We start from the raw sequence: 17,205 nt of genomic DNA, 5'->3' as shown, positions 1-17,205 counted from the left end.
TGAGCACATTTACGATGCGATTAATTCTGATTTATTAAAGTAATGCACACATGATGGAACACAAAACCCGAACTAAAGTTTTAATAACCTCATTTAGAAGAGCACCTAACGATGACATTTTGCTCATCTACTGTTGTTAAAATTTCCTCATATGATGCTTATCTGTTGTTGAATGATGGTAACACTGAAAGAATCAGAACCCTTATGAGACTAGGATTTGATGCAAGTTGCTTCACTGAAAAACTTATTGAAGAAGGTTGACGATCTGCCTATTGGCAGTTCTGAAATGTCAGTGAAGGATATCAGCACAAGCGCACACCAGAAGGACCAGACTAGAAGAAAAGAGCCACATGAAGACCAAAAACACAAAATGTATGTTTGTGGCTAACATTAAGGTACATGTTTCTAGCATAAATTATGATAAAATCTTATTTCCGCATTCCCCGCAACTTCAATTTTACATAATTGCGTAGTCTTCAGCAGCCAGAGTCAGTCGACATAAAACTTTTCTGGGTGTGGTACCGCGTCATAATGTATAGCCTACCATATTTTGAAAGGGCTAAGTAACATTTCAGAAAATGTTCCTCATGTTATAGTATGTCTTCTAAAGGTATACACCAACGTCAAGATCAAATTATTTGACAAAAAATGATAAAAGCTTCAGATTGTAGTCAATAGTATAACAACGACATGTGCAAAATTTGGTTCAATTATCTCTCCAAGAGTAAAACATATATGAGCTTGCATGTGCCCGTGTATTTTCTCATACGTCCTCCCTTAAAGCTGCGCCCGCTTCTGGCACGGGTGTGTGCTATAAACGTATCATCACCGTGTTCGCGTTTCTGTACACATCAGGATGAAAGTCAGGGAGCACATCAGAACGTAACTTATCGTGAAGTCTGCTCTCTGAATACATCGTGTGCTTAGAATAGACGAAGAACTTTATGAAAATAGTGGGTACGTCAATAAGTTAGTTCAACAGCAAGTGATTTAGTAGCTAATCGTGTTCGGACAAAAGCACTGTAGCCGAGAAGTGTTATCAAGTTTAAAACAAACTATCGAATTGCACCCCCATATCAATTGGCCAATTCTAAGCACCATCTGCTTAGTGGAGATAATTAATAGTCCACCTTCTCTCCGCTCTCTCATCTTAGTCTTCTCTGTTCCTTGTGGACAGGCAGCTGTACTCGTTAGCACAATTATATTTACTACTCGTATGCCATGGATTCCACGGAGAATTGCTTCGTCGATGTGGAAGTAAGTCAAAGATGTTCATTTAATTTAGGTACAGTTCAGTAAAATGACTTTGTTACTAAAGACTCTTGTATTACAGCACTAATTACGAGTATAAAACAATCTGACATTAAATTTAAGAGTTTCTGTGAAAATATCTTTAATGAAGTGGAAGTAGTTGCCCAAAAGAAAGCTCTTTAATTCCGTCTTAAGCTCCACCATATTATCCACACGACATTCAGTACGCTCTGGTAAGTAGTTGAATGCAAGTACCCATGTGTCTGACTCTTTGGTGTACTAATTTTAACTCGCTGAAGTATTAGTAATAATGGTATTGCCAAAGGACATTAATTAATACGTATACTATAAAATAGTAGTCAAAATAGCACTTTTTCGAAGAAATGTCTTCATAATGTTCTAGTATTACCTCTATAAATAATTCTTACAATGCACTTCTGTGTTCTGAAAATACCGTGCGTATAAGTGGAGGTAAGTGGAACTTCACAACAAAAACTTATTTCATAACTCATTAATGAATAGGAACATGCAAGATAAACCACTTCTTTTTATTTTTAAAACACTTATAGCAAAAACTGTGCTAATTGCAAACGCTGATCTAGGGCGCTCCACTAATCTCAGGCAGTAGATTTTCCAATTAAGATTGTGATTTATCTATAGTTCCACTAAATTAACACTTACTACTTCCTGTGCGTTGTCGTTTGGGAATCGTGTTTCTTTTTATTATTTTATTTTAATAGCTTGTGGAGTTCTGTGAGAAATATTGCACTCTACACAGTACTGCGTCTTGTCAAAATTCAGAGATAATTAATTCGCCTTGAAATATATTTTAATGTTTCCGAATATTTCATTAGCTACCTTTTCAGTAAGGGGACTGCTACTACATTTTATTTCTACACTTTCATCTTGTGCAAAAAGAACAAAATTCACATTTTCGGGAGATGAAAGTGGAAGATCGTATATGAGTATCAGTTACTGCTTACATGAAAAGTGATACCCGTGCAATGTAAAATGTCCCCTCTGCAAAACTAAACATCCAAGTTAGCTGTAATCACTTAGTTGAAACAGACGATTGCAATATCGGACGTTTAAGAGTAGAATATGAAACAGAAAATTATAAATATCAGTTTTGTGTACATCATTTGACTCGGTTGTCAAATGAGGTATTTCATTTTTTCAGATATGTACGAGTAGTTTCGTAGACGAGTATTGGTTCGCTGAAGTTCAGCCCCTACTTTTGTGACTGAAAACTGAAGTAATTTATTGACATTCTCACTGTGGACAGTTTTACATTTAAGGACATCAGCTGCGTGTTATTCCATAAGCACACTGAAGATTGGATGCATTTTTTTCGTTAAATCCAACTTTGTGCCAGTTTTCTCTTTTTTTCGTTTTAAATCTCGTGTTCCAGCTCTTTCGCTATGTTAAGGAGTAGGGATGCATTGATAACATTCAAATTTTGTGTTTTGTTATGTTGGTAGGTGTTGCGCAAAAGCGAACGTCGGGCATCAACTTGGTCTTCGGAATAGTTTTATTTGGTTGGTGGGTTGATTTGGCGGAGGGGATCAAACAGCGAGGTCATCGGTGACATCGGAGTAGGGAAGGCTGAGGAAGGAACTCGGCCATGCCCTTTCAAAGGAACCATCCCGGCATTTGCCTGAAGCGATTTAGGGAAATCACGGAAAACCTAAATCAGGATGGCCGGACGCGGGTGTGAACCATCGTCCTCCCGAATACGAGTCCAGTGTGCTAACCACTGCGCCAATTCCTTAGGTAATAGTTTTATTTACACAGCTTTCTGATGTGTGGGTTTCGTTCAAATAGTTAAACTGGAGTTATTTATCATCATAAAATTCTTTGTTTCGAATTGTTTACCTCCAATAAATGAAGGGTTACAAGAATCATTACCTAAATTTTCAATATTTGATTAATCGGCTGCTCAACTTAAGCGTGGATGTACTTCCCTTAAAGAGAAATGTCATCAAAGTGACTGCCTATCGACACCTATGTCGTTAACACTTAAAGTTGTATGCGGCAGGTTGAATGCAGTATCCACTAATGACGGCTGCTATCTTTTTGCCTCCAAATAACACATTGATATGCCGATGCAGACTTTGATTTGGGATTAGATTCGAAACTTGCCCTTTACGTCCTTTATTTAGCTGGTGGATTGATTTGGGGGAGGGGATCAAACAGCGAGGTCATCGATCACACCAGATTAGAGAAGGATGGGGAAGGAAGTCGGCCCATATAGTTTCTTGTGAGACATGGCATAAATAACATTGACGTTCGGAGAATTTCGCCCGTGTTCTATAATGTTATGCGGGTTTCCCAACTACTACAATTGTGGCTGATTACTTTCCCATTTGTATGCAGTGTTGCCTCGTCAGAAAAATTATCGAGTTCCATCGAAAACCATAATCTTTGACCTGCGTATGCGCAGCAAAATTCGAATCGTTGATCTTTGTTTTGGGATATAACTTTCACACGAACTGTAGTCTGTATGGTTTCATGTTTTTTTACGCAAACCACGCCACCCGCTCGTTGTTGTCATTTCCAGCTCACGCGAAGCTCTGCGTAGAGATTTTGCTGGACTCCTTGTGAAAGATTCTGTCGCTCGTTCAGTGTCATTTGCATTCACACCTAGCCGACCATTTCTCTTCGTGTTACTCAAACATCCAGCTTCAACAAACTTCACAACCCGACTGTAGATTGACTTTCTGGGTGGTGCTCCTTTCCCATACTTCGTCCTAACTTTTCGTTGGAAATCCGTTGCACTCTTTGTTTTGTCAAATTCTAGCTCGCATAAAGTCTTCTCAGCTCCAGAAATCGCCATCTTGATTTTGACACCACCTAGCGACTGTACAAGGAACTACACATAAAACTGCAATGAGAAAAAATTTTACAAGGTTACTCTTTCAAATTATATATATTGTTACTTTTGTAATGCTACTCACTCGGCTACAATACATTTTTCAAACTGTTCCCGGACTTTTGAAACACGCTGGTACTTTCTATTCCATAGTGCCATGGTGAGGAGATCCTTAAGGACGTATAACATGTCATTAAACACGAGTACATAATATATATATTTACAAGAGAAGTTATGCTAGAGTTGCTTCTACAGAGTCTACGTAAAATTGTCCTCATAAATGTGGAATAATTCAAAAAATCTTTAACATATCTTCATTTAAGAGGTAATAACAAGCTTTTCACAAAATATGTCAATTTACGCAAAGATGCGTATTATAATCCTGAGGCTACTGCAGCCACACATCATCAAATTGAAAAGTCAGTTTAGAACACTTATTTGCATTGATCACGTTACTACACTGATGTGCGGAAGCCACATTCGATGTAGCATTCACGTTATTTGGTATTATTAGTAATATCTCTATCAATCGATTTTGCTAAGCAATTCGTCAGTGGGATACTATTAAATCCTATTCTCTACTCTTAAACTGAACTTTGATATTTGTTGAATTTTAAATTGCTGCTGGCAAGTTAGTGAAAATATGTGTTTCTGAATAGTGGACACCTTTCTGGACCAAAAGGAGTGACTTTAACCCTTTATTTGGCAGTGTTGCTCTCAAGCAACATCGAATTTACGTTGGCCTTATGGGACAACAAACACTTCCCAGTGCCTTTTACTGGCACTGTTGCCTCTAGGCAACGTTCCTTTACACACTGCGAATGCCAGTTGTTGCAATAGTTCAAGGTTTTCCACACGAGATCGCAGTTTGTGCACTGGTCTTACAGAGATCTCCTCGTGTGAGCAACAGGGGTGTCTTATATTGGTTCTGAAAGAGTGGATTTCAATAAATTGGCAGTAATCTTAGCAGATTTTCTTCAAGAAATACCCAAAAGTGAGTTCACAGCAGAAATATTTCAATCTAATATTGTTTTGAATTACGTAAATAGTATAAAATTTTTATGTCGTCTGTGAGCAACATTGCCCATAGTTGGGACATGTGCCATTAGTATATTACATATGCGTACGGCTTGACAGAGTAAACATTTTTATTTTCAGGCGCTTTTTAGCTATTGATTCCAGAATATTATGTGGAATTAAAAAAGCGAGACGAATAGTAGTTCCACCAGAAAACCCGGCTTTGTCTGATCTAAGTGAATCTGAAGACTCTGAACTCGAAGTTTTGGCAGACTGTAGTGATGATGATCCAGACTATATTCCAGAGCGTCAATCTCAGTTCCATAACCTAGTTATACCATAAACTGATTCTGATACAGGAAGTCAAATCGCAGAGGCTGAACATGTGCAAGGACCTTCTGCAGTGAATCCTTCTAGTGCAAGTGCCAGTCAAGTGAAAAAGGAAATTACAAAAGCAGTCACATGTGGGTAAAGGAAGATATAACTGCTATGGCAGAAAGTCTCTCTCCTGTGTTTTTTGATGAAGGCAATACACCACTGGGTTATTTCAGAAGAGTCTTTGATTCAGAACTAATTGACAAAACTGTACAGGAAACGAACGTATACACTGTGCAACGAACTACCACGTCAGTAAACACCAATATAAATGAAATGGAACAATTCTTCGGTGTTCTGATATACATGGGTCTTGTTTCTATGCCTTCGTACACTGACTATCGGTCTCAGTCAATGAATTGTGAAAAAATCACCTGCATTTTCAGTTTGAAGCGCTTTCAGAAACTCCGCCGATACCTGCGTTTTACGAACAATGAGAATGCTGTGAACTCTTCTTGCAGACTTTTCAAAATAAGACCTGTTTTTGAGTCAATTGTAAAGAACTGCCGTGAGCAGAAACAAGAATCGGAATTTTCTATAGATGAGACGATGGTTCCATTCAACGGTACAAGAGCAGGTAATTTGCGCCAATATATTCAAAATAAGCCACACAAGTGGGGTTTTAAGATTTTTGTTCGTGCTGGTGTGTCTGGAGTTGTCTATGATTTTCTTCCCTATACTGGCAAGGGGATGATAACTGATCTTGCTGATGACGAGAAAGTATTTGGAATTGGAGGACAAGTTGTGCTTACACTTTGCAAAACTATTCCAAGAGATATTTCTCCCAGAGTTTATTTTGACAATTTCTTTTTCAGCCTTGAACTTATAACATACTTAAAAAACTCAAAACATTGAGTCCATGGGCACCATAAGGAAGAACCGAATAAAGAACTGTCCTCTACAAGACGAGAAGCAGTTACTGAAACAAGGACGAAGCAGCTATGACTACAGGAAGGACAGTCACTCAGACCTCATTTTAGTAAGGCGGGCAGACAATAAAATCGTGACACATGCAAGCTCATTTTGTGGTGTCCAACCGCTCTCAACAGTAAATTGATGGGACAGCAATGAAATAAGAAGAATTGATGTGCTCTGTCCCAGTATTGTACATCAGTACAACAAGCATATGGGAGGAGTTGATCTTGCTGGTATGCTGATAGAGCTCTACAGAGTACCAATGAAAACTAGGCGTTGGTACATGAGATTGTTTGGATTTATGCTAGATCTGAGTGTTGTAAATACGTGACTGGTATTTCGAAGAGAATCTCAGGACAAGAAGACCTCATTGAAGTCATTCAGGGCAGATATTGCCAATGGTTTGATGTTTTCAGGGGAAAGGAAAGTAGGAAGGCCCTCAATAGACATAACACCGCCACAAAAGAAGAGGAGGAAGCCAACAGCTCCGACTTTTACACAAGATGTCCGATTTGATAATATGGAGCATTGGCCTGTATACGGTCCGAAAGGTCGTTGTCGCTATTGTCCATCTGAATATTCTATAGTCATGTGTTCAAAATGCAATCTAGCATTGTGCTGTTTCCAAAAATTCCATTGCAAGAAGAAAATAGAAGGGAAAATGAAACAGTTCTATTACACAGCAGGAATGCATAAATGTGTTTATAAATTAAATTATTCACGTACAGGAAACCTTTTGATTGAGGTTACTGGCAAACACTTTTTTTCTATAATATGTATAAATGTGGTTTACTGCTGGCAATGTTGCTTGTAAGTAACATTTCATAATTTTCATAATTTTTGTTCAAATGGTTCAAATGGCTCTGAGCACTATGGGACTCAACTGCTGAGGTCATTAGTCCCCTAGAACTTAGAACTAGTTAAACCTAACTAACCTAAGGACATCACAAACATCCATGCCCGAGGCAGGATTCGAACCTGCGACCGTAGCGGTCTTGCGGTTCCAGACTGCAGCGCCTTTAACCGCACGGCCACTTCGGCCGGCCATAATTTTTGTCAAAAATTTCTAAAACTGACTGAATTGTATTTCTTTAAGCATAATAAATAAATATAAGCACTGAAATTTTTTGTTTTTTATTTTCACCATTTGCCAAATAAAGGGTTCAATAATTCTGTAGATTATTCTATTTCTATTATTGATTCCATGAACTCAGGTGTTGGTTTAAAAAAAAACAGTTATACTATTTACGATAAATTTCGTTGAGGAATAAATATATTGGGAAGTAGAAAGTATCCCTAATTCAGGACATCGTTGAGTTCACACAACAGACAATTCCTATCCCATGCTTTAGGGCGCAGAAAAATTTAGCTTTACTTTACGAGTTATGCAAAAAAAAAAAAAAAAAAAAAATGATCCTGTGTGATATTACCACTTGAAAGTGAACGAAGTGAGCTAGCTCTTTTGTTTTTGTATCATCTGTTTTACCGCATCCGCATTGCAAATAAAAATTTGTTTTGGCACTTCAGCAGTTTTTATGGTATACTTCTCCTGATTGAATTTATTGTCTATTTGGAATCCCTAGTACTTAGTACTGTCAACTTGTTCTAATAATTTGTCATGTTTTAGATATATACTGGGAGGAAATCTCTTACAAGTTCTGAACTGCATACAGTGTATCTTTTCAAAATTTAGTAACAAAGATTTAGCTAGGAAACATTTATTAACGTGTTTGAAAATTTCATTAAACGATCTTTCTAAAACTACAATTAATTTGCTATTTATTGTAGTGTTTGTATCGTATGCAGACAGAATGAACTGGGCATTTGGTGATGTTTCTAATGAAAGGTCATTAATTTACACAAGAAAAAGTAAGGGCCCTAAGATGGAGCCTTGTGGGACCCGTTACCAGTTGGTCCTCTGACGTTGTCATTCAGAACTAAGCACACAACTGAAGTATGACGTGTCTTTTTGTAGTGAAAATGTCAGCTACGGGTACCCCAGCACAAAAACAGAGTTAAGGAAGCAGAATGTTGTCGGTTGTGGCAGGGCGGAGCAGCGCGATGCGAGCGGTGCTGCTGGCGGCCTTGGCTGTGGGCGCGCTGCCCTTCGCTGTGGCCGGCATCCTCGACTGGGCCCGCGCCGATCGCCTGCAGACGCTCGTCAACATCCCCTGGCTGCCATGTGAGTACACACACCTGTTTGGGAACAACACTACCCGACTCACATTACTGGACAAAGTGAACCGTAGCCCCGGCCGTCCTGTATTTCTCATGACCTTTCTTTAATCGTATATATCTTTGTATCTGTATTGCACTGAAAATATCTGCACTATAGTGCAAATGCCGGTGGTATGCGCTGACAAGGGGGGCGGTACGAACTTCTGCTCACCGAGCTCATTCATATTGATAGCGTTTGTAGGACTCTACAAAGACTTCCACATCCGTAAACAGGGGGACGCAACTCTTAAACCGCTTCCAGAAAATCGAGTTTGAAAAATGTTAGGCTTGCTTACATACTTTGCATGGTCGCTAGTATTCAAAGAGTCCGCATCCGAGAGAGCAAGCGACCATAGAAAGTATATAAGAACGCCTAAAATTTTCAAACTTGATTTTCTCGTAAACGGTTGAGTTGCGGTGGCCGAGGGGTTCTAGGCGCTACAAAAGAATGGTTTAAATGGCTCTGAGTACTATGGGACTTAACATCTGAGGTCATCAGTCCCCTAGAACTTAGAACTACTTAAACCTAACTAACCTAAGGACATCACACACATCCATGCCCGAGGCAGGATTCGAACCTGCGACCGTAGCGGTCGCGCGCTTCCAGACTGTAGCGCTCGAAAGCGTTCAACGTGACAATGCATTACTGTTCGTGGCGGATGCTGTGTCTTATATGGTGAAAGCATTATGAGGTAAAATTGTATATGTGACTTGTTTAGCTGAGCTTTACACAGAGTTACAGAGTTCGTAATAAATTCAGTGATGTTGACAAATTTATTGGGTGTGTCAAAAAGGCAGCATTTAGGTGGTGAGTTCCAGACATTTCTTTATCACCATCTCCCATCTTGACAAATGGAGTTCATGGATTGATGCCTGCAACGATTACTGCCAGAACGTCAACGTTGTAAAAAAGTCATTGATTCGTTGATAGCAGTGAAGCCTCTTCAAATGAACTAGCTCAAGAATTAATTTCTAATGCTGAAATTTCAGGCAAACTTTCGTGCAGAAAATCAAATTTTGTATTTATATCTGCTGTCATAACTGCTTTGGAGCAATCAGAAATGCCAATAGTGACGCAGATAGAACAAGTGAAAAAAATGTGAATAAATTAGAAACCGTTTGTGTTAAAGTGAGAAAAGAAATGTCAAAGAAAATCGGGAAGGTGTTAGAAAAAAGAAGGGAATGTCAGCAAACTGTTCCATTTCAACAATTTTGCTAGGTAGAAAGTTCTCAGTTAGTCATTTAAACTTAGATTCACATTATATTGTACATTTTACTATGTTCCTCTTGTGTCAGCTGAAGTAGAAAAATGTTTTTTTCAAAATGTAGTGCTTTGTCGAATGACAATAGTAAACCTTTTCTATTTGAGACTTTGCGTAAGTTCGCAACTCAGAACTCATAAATTGAAATAAAAATGAGGATGTACAAAAAAAAATCATAGGTTCACTATGTTTTGATAACGTTAGTAAAAAGCATGGCGCAATATCAAATTCCATAGTTTAGCTTGCTTCTCACGTGCATTTTATTCTTAAATAAATAGTTCACTGTCATAAACAGACTTAATAATTTACTTTACAATTGAAATTTTACCTTATTTTAATACTGTTAGGTCAAATTTTTATGTTATATATACTTGTGTAAATCTTTAGTTATAAGAGTGTATTTTTGTGCATATTATGATTATTTTAATGTCACAAAAATCCAAGCCTTAATAATTACTAGTATTCTAGCGCAAACCAATTCGACACTCGGAGCGGTGGCTGATGGTAGCGACCGTAGAGGCATTTCCAATTTACAGTCGTTCTCATGAGCCGCAGCACTGAGTGTCAACTTGGTTTGCTCGAATGAGACACTGTAGTGATACTGTTGAACAGCGGATAGAATCCTAAACAAGAAAATGAATTTAGTAGTTAAGCTTTTGAACTCGCTTTTCGATAACACCCACACAGTTCTAAAGTAACAGCAGAAAAATGTGGTGCTAATGTGCTTTTCGCTTAAGATCGCAAGTTTAGAAAATAAAACTACAGTGTTCAACATCTTTTGTAGCTTTACATGCCAAAACTTTGTTCAATGCTTCCTCTGTGAATGATGTCACATTCTCATGATACTACAGTTACATTGTTTTACTCAGAGCTTCATCTGCAATGTTAAGAATTTAATGTTTTTATTTCAACTATAATTTATATTCCCTAATGAAATAAACTGTGGTTCTATTAATAGCACTAAGATAGTACTAGGAATTGAAATTAGCGCTTGCAGAATCACAAATTATATTTATGGGGGGTCAAAGATACAGAAGTGGAGAATGAAAAATTTGCAGAATAAATTATTCCAGATCCAGCACATAAGATTTACCAATAAACATGGAGCAATAGAAACATATAAATACAGGAGAGGAATCATATTACAATATCAAAATATGGCGTTTTTCACAAAGCAATGTCATAAGCAGACAAGGGTAATATCACACTTATGCATTTCAGCGCTCTCAAAGACAGCTGGTTTTCATTAGCATGTTTATCTATTGTTTAGTTACACATTGTTTTTATATTTTATGCTGCTCTCTTAATGGAAGATCGTAGTTCCTCTCTGGAAAACACATCAGAGGCAACAGAATATGGAACAGAAAGTCAAGCTGAACTCGACATATCCCGTAAGTTCTGATCATTGCACAATCTGCATAGATACTTTATTAAAAATTTGCTTAAAATTTATTGCTAGATATCAGCTATAGATTTTTATTACTACGATTATCAAACTCTGCTCAATTTATTTTCCAGTGCTCTGTATTTTCAAGACAACCACAAATACATTAACAGAAGATTTTCAGAATTTAGACTAAATCAATTTCTTGAATTGTGTAATGGTATTCTGATAATCAGGATTAGTAAATAATTCAGAAAAATACTGACAAGGAAGTAACATTATCCATACATTTGTTTGTCATTCTCAAGAAATATTCAACAGAAGTTGGAACATAGATGAGGCATGAACCGTTAAAAGCTAACATCTGTTACAGCATTTTTGTGGTTCAGGAATTTATGTGAAATTCTCATAAGCCCTGTGCATGTCGTTGTTTACAACTTGAATTTCGCGAATAAATATAATGAACAACCACATATAGGTAGGGGTGTAAATATCGAGACGTGTGGGTACTGTGGAAACGTCGAGTGTCTGGCCTGTAGAGTGCTGCACGCTAGCAAGGTTAACAGGAAACTGTTGCACTAGTTTCCATTTGTTACGATTTAGTCAGCTGAGCAACAGACACGGTAACAATGATTTAGTTTACGTTCACGCATTTTCTAAACCTTTTTTAGAGATAAGTTTTTGGTGTCAAATTTGTTTACCTATCTTGTTATCTTTATTTACGTCAGACAGCCTATAAAGTAAGGTACAAGGGAGATTCTGACAGGCTTCAGTCAGATTTTAATAAATGCAGTAATTTCTGAATGCAACATACCGAAGTTTAAAATGGCAAATATGTGGATAAAGCGAAAGTTTGCGTAACTTAGTTTCCGCAATACCCACATCACATAATTTGTTTTTAGATGCCACGGAATCAAACTGATCGGAAGCCAGGTGCTATTTTGAAGAAGTTGGATGCTGAAAACGTGATTAAGGCCAGGTTTTTTTCTTTTTAAGGAAAAAAAGATGCCGGTACTCACAAAGAAAATGTTTTTCCAGTAACTTCCACGATTATTGATGAACATCAGCGCAGATTATTGTCTGTACACGTAGATGATTTATAAGTAGTGAAATGAAATGAAATGTCGTGTGGCTAGGCCCCCCGTCGGGTACACCGTTCGCCTGGTGCAGGTCCTTCGAGTTGACGCCACTTCGGCGACCTGCGCGTCGATGGGGATGAAATGATGATGATTAGGACAACACAACACCCAGTCCCTGAGCGGAGAAAATCTCCGACCCAGCCGGGAATCGAACCCGGGCCCTTAGGATTGACAGTCTGTCACGCTGACCACTCAGCTACCGGGGGCGGACTTTATAAGTAGTAACTATAACAATCATTTGAGGAAAACCCCTTTCACATTCTGTGAAAGATATTGCAGTTGTGCCCTAAGTGTGCTTCTTGAAGATATACACAGAAACCACGAACTGCTCTTTCATTTAAGCGAAATTTGCAGGCTAACTCCCTAATTTCGGCTTCACCAAATGCCAGATGCTCCCCATGATTTTCTGGCCAATACTTGTAATCTAAAATCTCGGCGCATTCAGACAAAACAGCATAATCTCCTTGAAGCAGACGCTTTTCAACCACTTCTTTCAGACTTTTATAAAAAACCAGATGAACTAACTGCAGGACTTGAATCCTTTTGAATTTCATTGTCTCCTTACCTTGAAGAGAGATACAGTAGTATGGACCGGGATTTTCAATTCTTCCATCAAGAATTTGGACTGTACTCATTATCCTCCTATGTCCTTTGTACAAGTCACTATTTCTCTCTTGTAGAACTAGACTTACTTCCCTAAGTTCTTGGAGAGCAGCACATGTGGGGTCGAAAAGAAGACCAAATTCGCATTACGTTGTTTTTCTCAAAAGACCATCATAAACACACCAATCTGTTTTGTTTTTTTACGGTCTTCTTTTGCTTCCAGAAAGTGATGGACAAGGGCTTAAGAGTCTTGCCACACTGCAGCAACGGTGCGAAAGTGAGATTCAACCCAGTGATTGCTTAAAACTGTGCCAATTGTAAGAATTTGAGGTTCTAGAGTCGCTGCAAAAGCCTGTCGTTCCCTAGGATTCTTAGGTGAAGATTGATACGTTACGTTAAATTTGTTCATAAAACTCTTGATCTCCTGCCACACTGTTCACCGTGTCACTAACAGACAGTTCAAGGCGATGGTTAGCATAATGCCAGAAAATAAAACCGGATGATTATAGACTACTGGCCATTAAAATTGCTACACCACGAATATGACGTGCTATAGACGCGAAATTTAACCGACAGGAAGAAGATGCTGTGATATGCAAATGATTAGCTTTTCAGAGCATTCACACAAGGTTGCCGCCGGTGGCGACACCTACCGCATGGCTGTAACGGGTCGTGCAGCCACGTCTCGATCCCTGAGTCAACAGATGGGGACGTTTGCAAGACAACAACAATCTGCAGGAACAGTTCGACGAAGTTTGCAGCAGCATGGACTATCAGCTCGGAGACCGTGGCTGTGGTTACCCTTGACGCTGCATCACAGACAGGAGCGCCTGCGATGGTGTACGCAACGACGAACCTGGGTGCATGAATGGCAAAACGTCATTTTTTCGGATGAATCCAGGTTCTGTTTACAGCATCATGATGGTCACATCTGTGTTTGACGACATCGCGGTGAACGCACATTGGAAGCGTGTATTCGTCATCGCCATACTGGCGTATCACCCGGCGTGATGGTATGGGGTACCATTGGTTACACGTCTCGGTCACCTCTTGTTCGCATTGACGGCACTTTGAACAGTGGACGTTACATTTCAGATGTGTTACGACCCGTTGCTCTACCCTTCATTCGATCCCTGCGAAACCCTACATTTCAACAGGATAATGCACGACCGCATGTTGTAGGTCCTGTACGGGTCTTTCTAGATACAGAAAATGTTCGACTGCAATGCTGGCCGAGCAACTGGCTCGTCACAATACGCCAGTCACTACTCTTGATGAACTGTGGTATCGTGTTGAAACTGCATGGGCAGCTGTACCTGTACACGCCATCCAAGCTGTGTTTGACTAAATGCCCAGCCGTATCAAGGCCGTTATTACGGCCGCAATTCTTCTTGGTGTAGCAATTTTAATGGCCAGTAGTGTAATAAAAGTGCAGCTACTCGCGAAGGTATAGGGTGGGGTGTAATTATACACTCCTGGAAATGGAAAAAAGAACACATTGACACCGGTGTGTCAGACCCACCATACTTGCTCCGGACACTGCGAGAGGGCTGTAGAAGCAATGATCACACGCACGGCACAGCGGACACACCAGGAACCGCGGTGTTGGCCGTCGAATGGCGCTAGCTGCGCAGCATTTGTGCACCGCCGCCGTCAGTGTCAGCCAGTTTGCCGTGGCACACGGAACTCCATCGCAGTCTTTAACACTGGTAGCATGCCGCGACAGCGTGGACGTGAACCGTATGTGCAGTTGACGGACTTTGAGCGAGGGCGTATAGTGGGCATGCGGGAGGCCGGGTGGACGTACCGCCGAATTGCTCAACACGTGGGGCGTGAGGTCTCCACAGTACATCGATGTTGTCGCCAGTGGTCGGCGGAAGGTGCACGTGCCCGTCGACCTGGGACCGGACCGCAGCGACGCACGGATACACGCCGAGACCGTAGGATCCTACGCAGTGCCGTAGGGGACCGCACCGCCACTTCCCAGCAAATTAGGGACACTGTTGCTCCTGGGGTATCGGCGAGGACCATTCGCAACCGTCTCCATGAAGCTGGGCTACGGTCCCGCACACCGTTAGGCCGTCTTCCGCTCACGCCCCAACATCGTGCAGCCCGCCTCCAGTGGTGTCGCGACAGGCGTGAATGGAGGGACGAATGGAGACGTGTCGTCTTCAGCGATGAGAGTCGCTTCTGCCTTGGTGCCAATGATGGTCGTATGCGTGTTTGGCGCCGTGCAGGTGAGCGCCACAATCAGGACTGCATACGACCGAGGCACACGGGGCCAACACCCGGCATCATGGTGTGGGGAGCGATCTCCTACACTGGCCGTACACCACTGGTGATCGTCGAGGGGACACTGAATAGTGCACGGTACATCCAAACCGTCATCGAACCCATCGTTCTACCATTCCTAGACCGGCAAGGGAACTTGCTGTTCCAACAGGACAATGCACGTCCGCATGTATCCCGTGCCACCCAACGTGCTCTAGAAGGTGTAAGTCAACTACCCTGGCCAGCAAGATCTCCGGATCTGTCCCCCATTGAGCATGTTTGGGACTGGATGAAGCGTCGTCTCACGCGGTCTGCACGTCCAGCACGAACGCTGGTCCAACTGAGGCGCCAGGTGGAAATGGCATGGCAAGCCGTTCCACAGGACTACATCCAGCATCTCTACGATCGTCTCCATGGGAGAATAGCAGCCTGCATTGCTGCGAAAGGTGGATATACACTGTACTAGTGCCGACATTGTGCATGCTCTGTTGCCTGTGTCTATGTGCCTGTGGTTCTGTCAGTGTGATCATGTGATGTATCTGACCCCAGGAATGTGTCAATAAAGTTTCCCCTTCCTGGGACAATGAATTCACGGTGTTCTTATTTCAATTTCCAGGAGTGTAGTACGGCAGCGAAACTTGGTAGATATGCCAGTGCGTTAATGCGAAACCGATTAGTTTCACTTGTGGCCACCAGGTGCAAATCTGACGTCGTGCGCTGTTTGTATTACGTTATCACAATCTAGCTGTCGTTTGACAAGCCATAATGTGAGCGAACGATACGGCTGTCTAGAAGAGAGACCGTCTGGTGTTAGTGAAACAGTTGTATGCGAACGGCAGCAATTACAGTGATGGATAGAGAGAGTATCGCCGACTGAAAGGTCTGAGGAGAGGTCTTATTTCGTAAACGGTTTAAAGATGATGATAATGAAATTCAAAAACACGAGTGAGCTTGGTGTGGCACTTGGAAGAGGAATGCGTCCTATCGCGATGGAAATAATTGACAAGGTTGCTGTTGCTGTAACTGACCATTCAGCACGTGCTCTGGGTAGTGGTAATGTTAGATCAGTGTCACGATAATTGTCCATCCCATGGTCAACAGCACAGAAAATTTTTCGGTCTATTTTACACTGATACCCGTACAAGGCGCAGACGGTGCAGCAACTGAAACCTCATGATCCACGGCAATGTTCTGAATTTACTCTTCGATTTCTGACATGGATAGAAGTTGATGGCATGTGGCCGGGCAGTATTCTGTGGAGTGACGAGGCACATTTAACACTACAGGGTGTAGTGAATACACAGAACTGCTGAATTTGGGGTGCTGTAAAACCGCATGTTGTGCACGAAGCGCTATTGCACTCGCAGTATGTGGCTATGTGGTGTTTCACAAGCATCTTTATTCTCGGTCCGCTCTTTTTTGAAGAGAATACACTCAGATGATCTGTCAGGGGTACTGTGATGTCTGAACGTTACCGAGACTTTCTTGTGCAGCATGTGGTTCCTGCTTTGAAAGAGCACAACTGCATGGAAACCACTGTTTCGTGCAAGATGGGGCAACGCCTCATCTTACTCATCCAGTGAAAGATCTGCGAATGCCACTTTCCATGACCGAGCGAAGTGGCGCAGTGGTTAGACACTGGACTCGCATTCGGGAGGACGACGGTTCAATCCCGCGTCCGGCCATTCTGATTTAGGTTTTCCGTGATTTCCCTGAATCACTCCAGGCAAATGCCGGTATGGTTCCTCTGACAGGGCACGGCCGACTTCCTTCCCCATCCTTCCCTAATCCGACGAGACCGATGACCTCGCTGTCTGGTCTCCTTCCCCACACAACCCAACCCAACCCCAACCCAACCACAACCCAACCCACTTTCCACGAACGTATTATCTCCAGAGG

At 41.2% G+C, this 17,205-nt stretch overlaps 1 protein-coding gene across 6 annotated transcripts in view; it reads left to right on the top strand.

Annotated features, from left to right (window-relative positions):
- The window catches only part of LOC126249630 (pancreatic triacylglycerol lipase-like), a 486,518-nt gene that overhangs the window by 342,700 nt on the left and 126,613 nt on the right, over positions 1-17,205 (top strand). For 4 of the 6 annotated variants that reach the window (XM_049951305.1, XM_049951303.1, XM_049951304.1 and 1 more), the window contains 2 exons: positions 8,478-8,612; positions 11,223-11,300. In XM_049951305.1, coding sequence (XP_049807262.1) covers positions 8,492-8,612; positions 11,223-11,300 — 199 coding nt within the window. In that variant the 5' untranslated portion in view covers positions 8,478-8,491. Of the gene's footprint in view, positions 1-8,405; positions 8,613-11,222; positions 11,301-17,205 lie in introns of all 6 variants that reach the window. The other 2 variants (XM_049951306.1, XM_049951308.1) reach the window with 1 other exon arrangement.

Source organism: Schistocerca nitens, chromosome 3, assembly GCF_023898315.1.
Source record: "Schistocerca nitens isolate TAMUIC-IGC-003100 chromosome 3, iqSchNite1.1, whole genome shotgun sequence".
NCBI lineage: Eukaryota > Metazoa > Arthropoda > Insecta > Orthoptera > Acrididae > Schistocerca > Schistocerca nitens.
The sequence above is the reverse complement of the archived record's forward strand: the minus strand, read 5'-3'. Positions and strand labels throughout refer to the sequence as shown.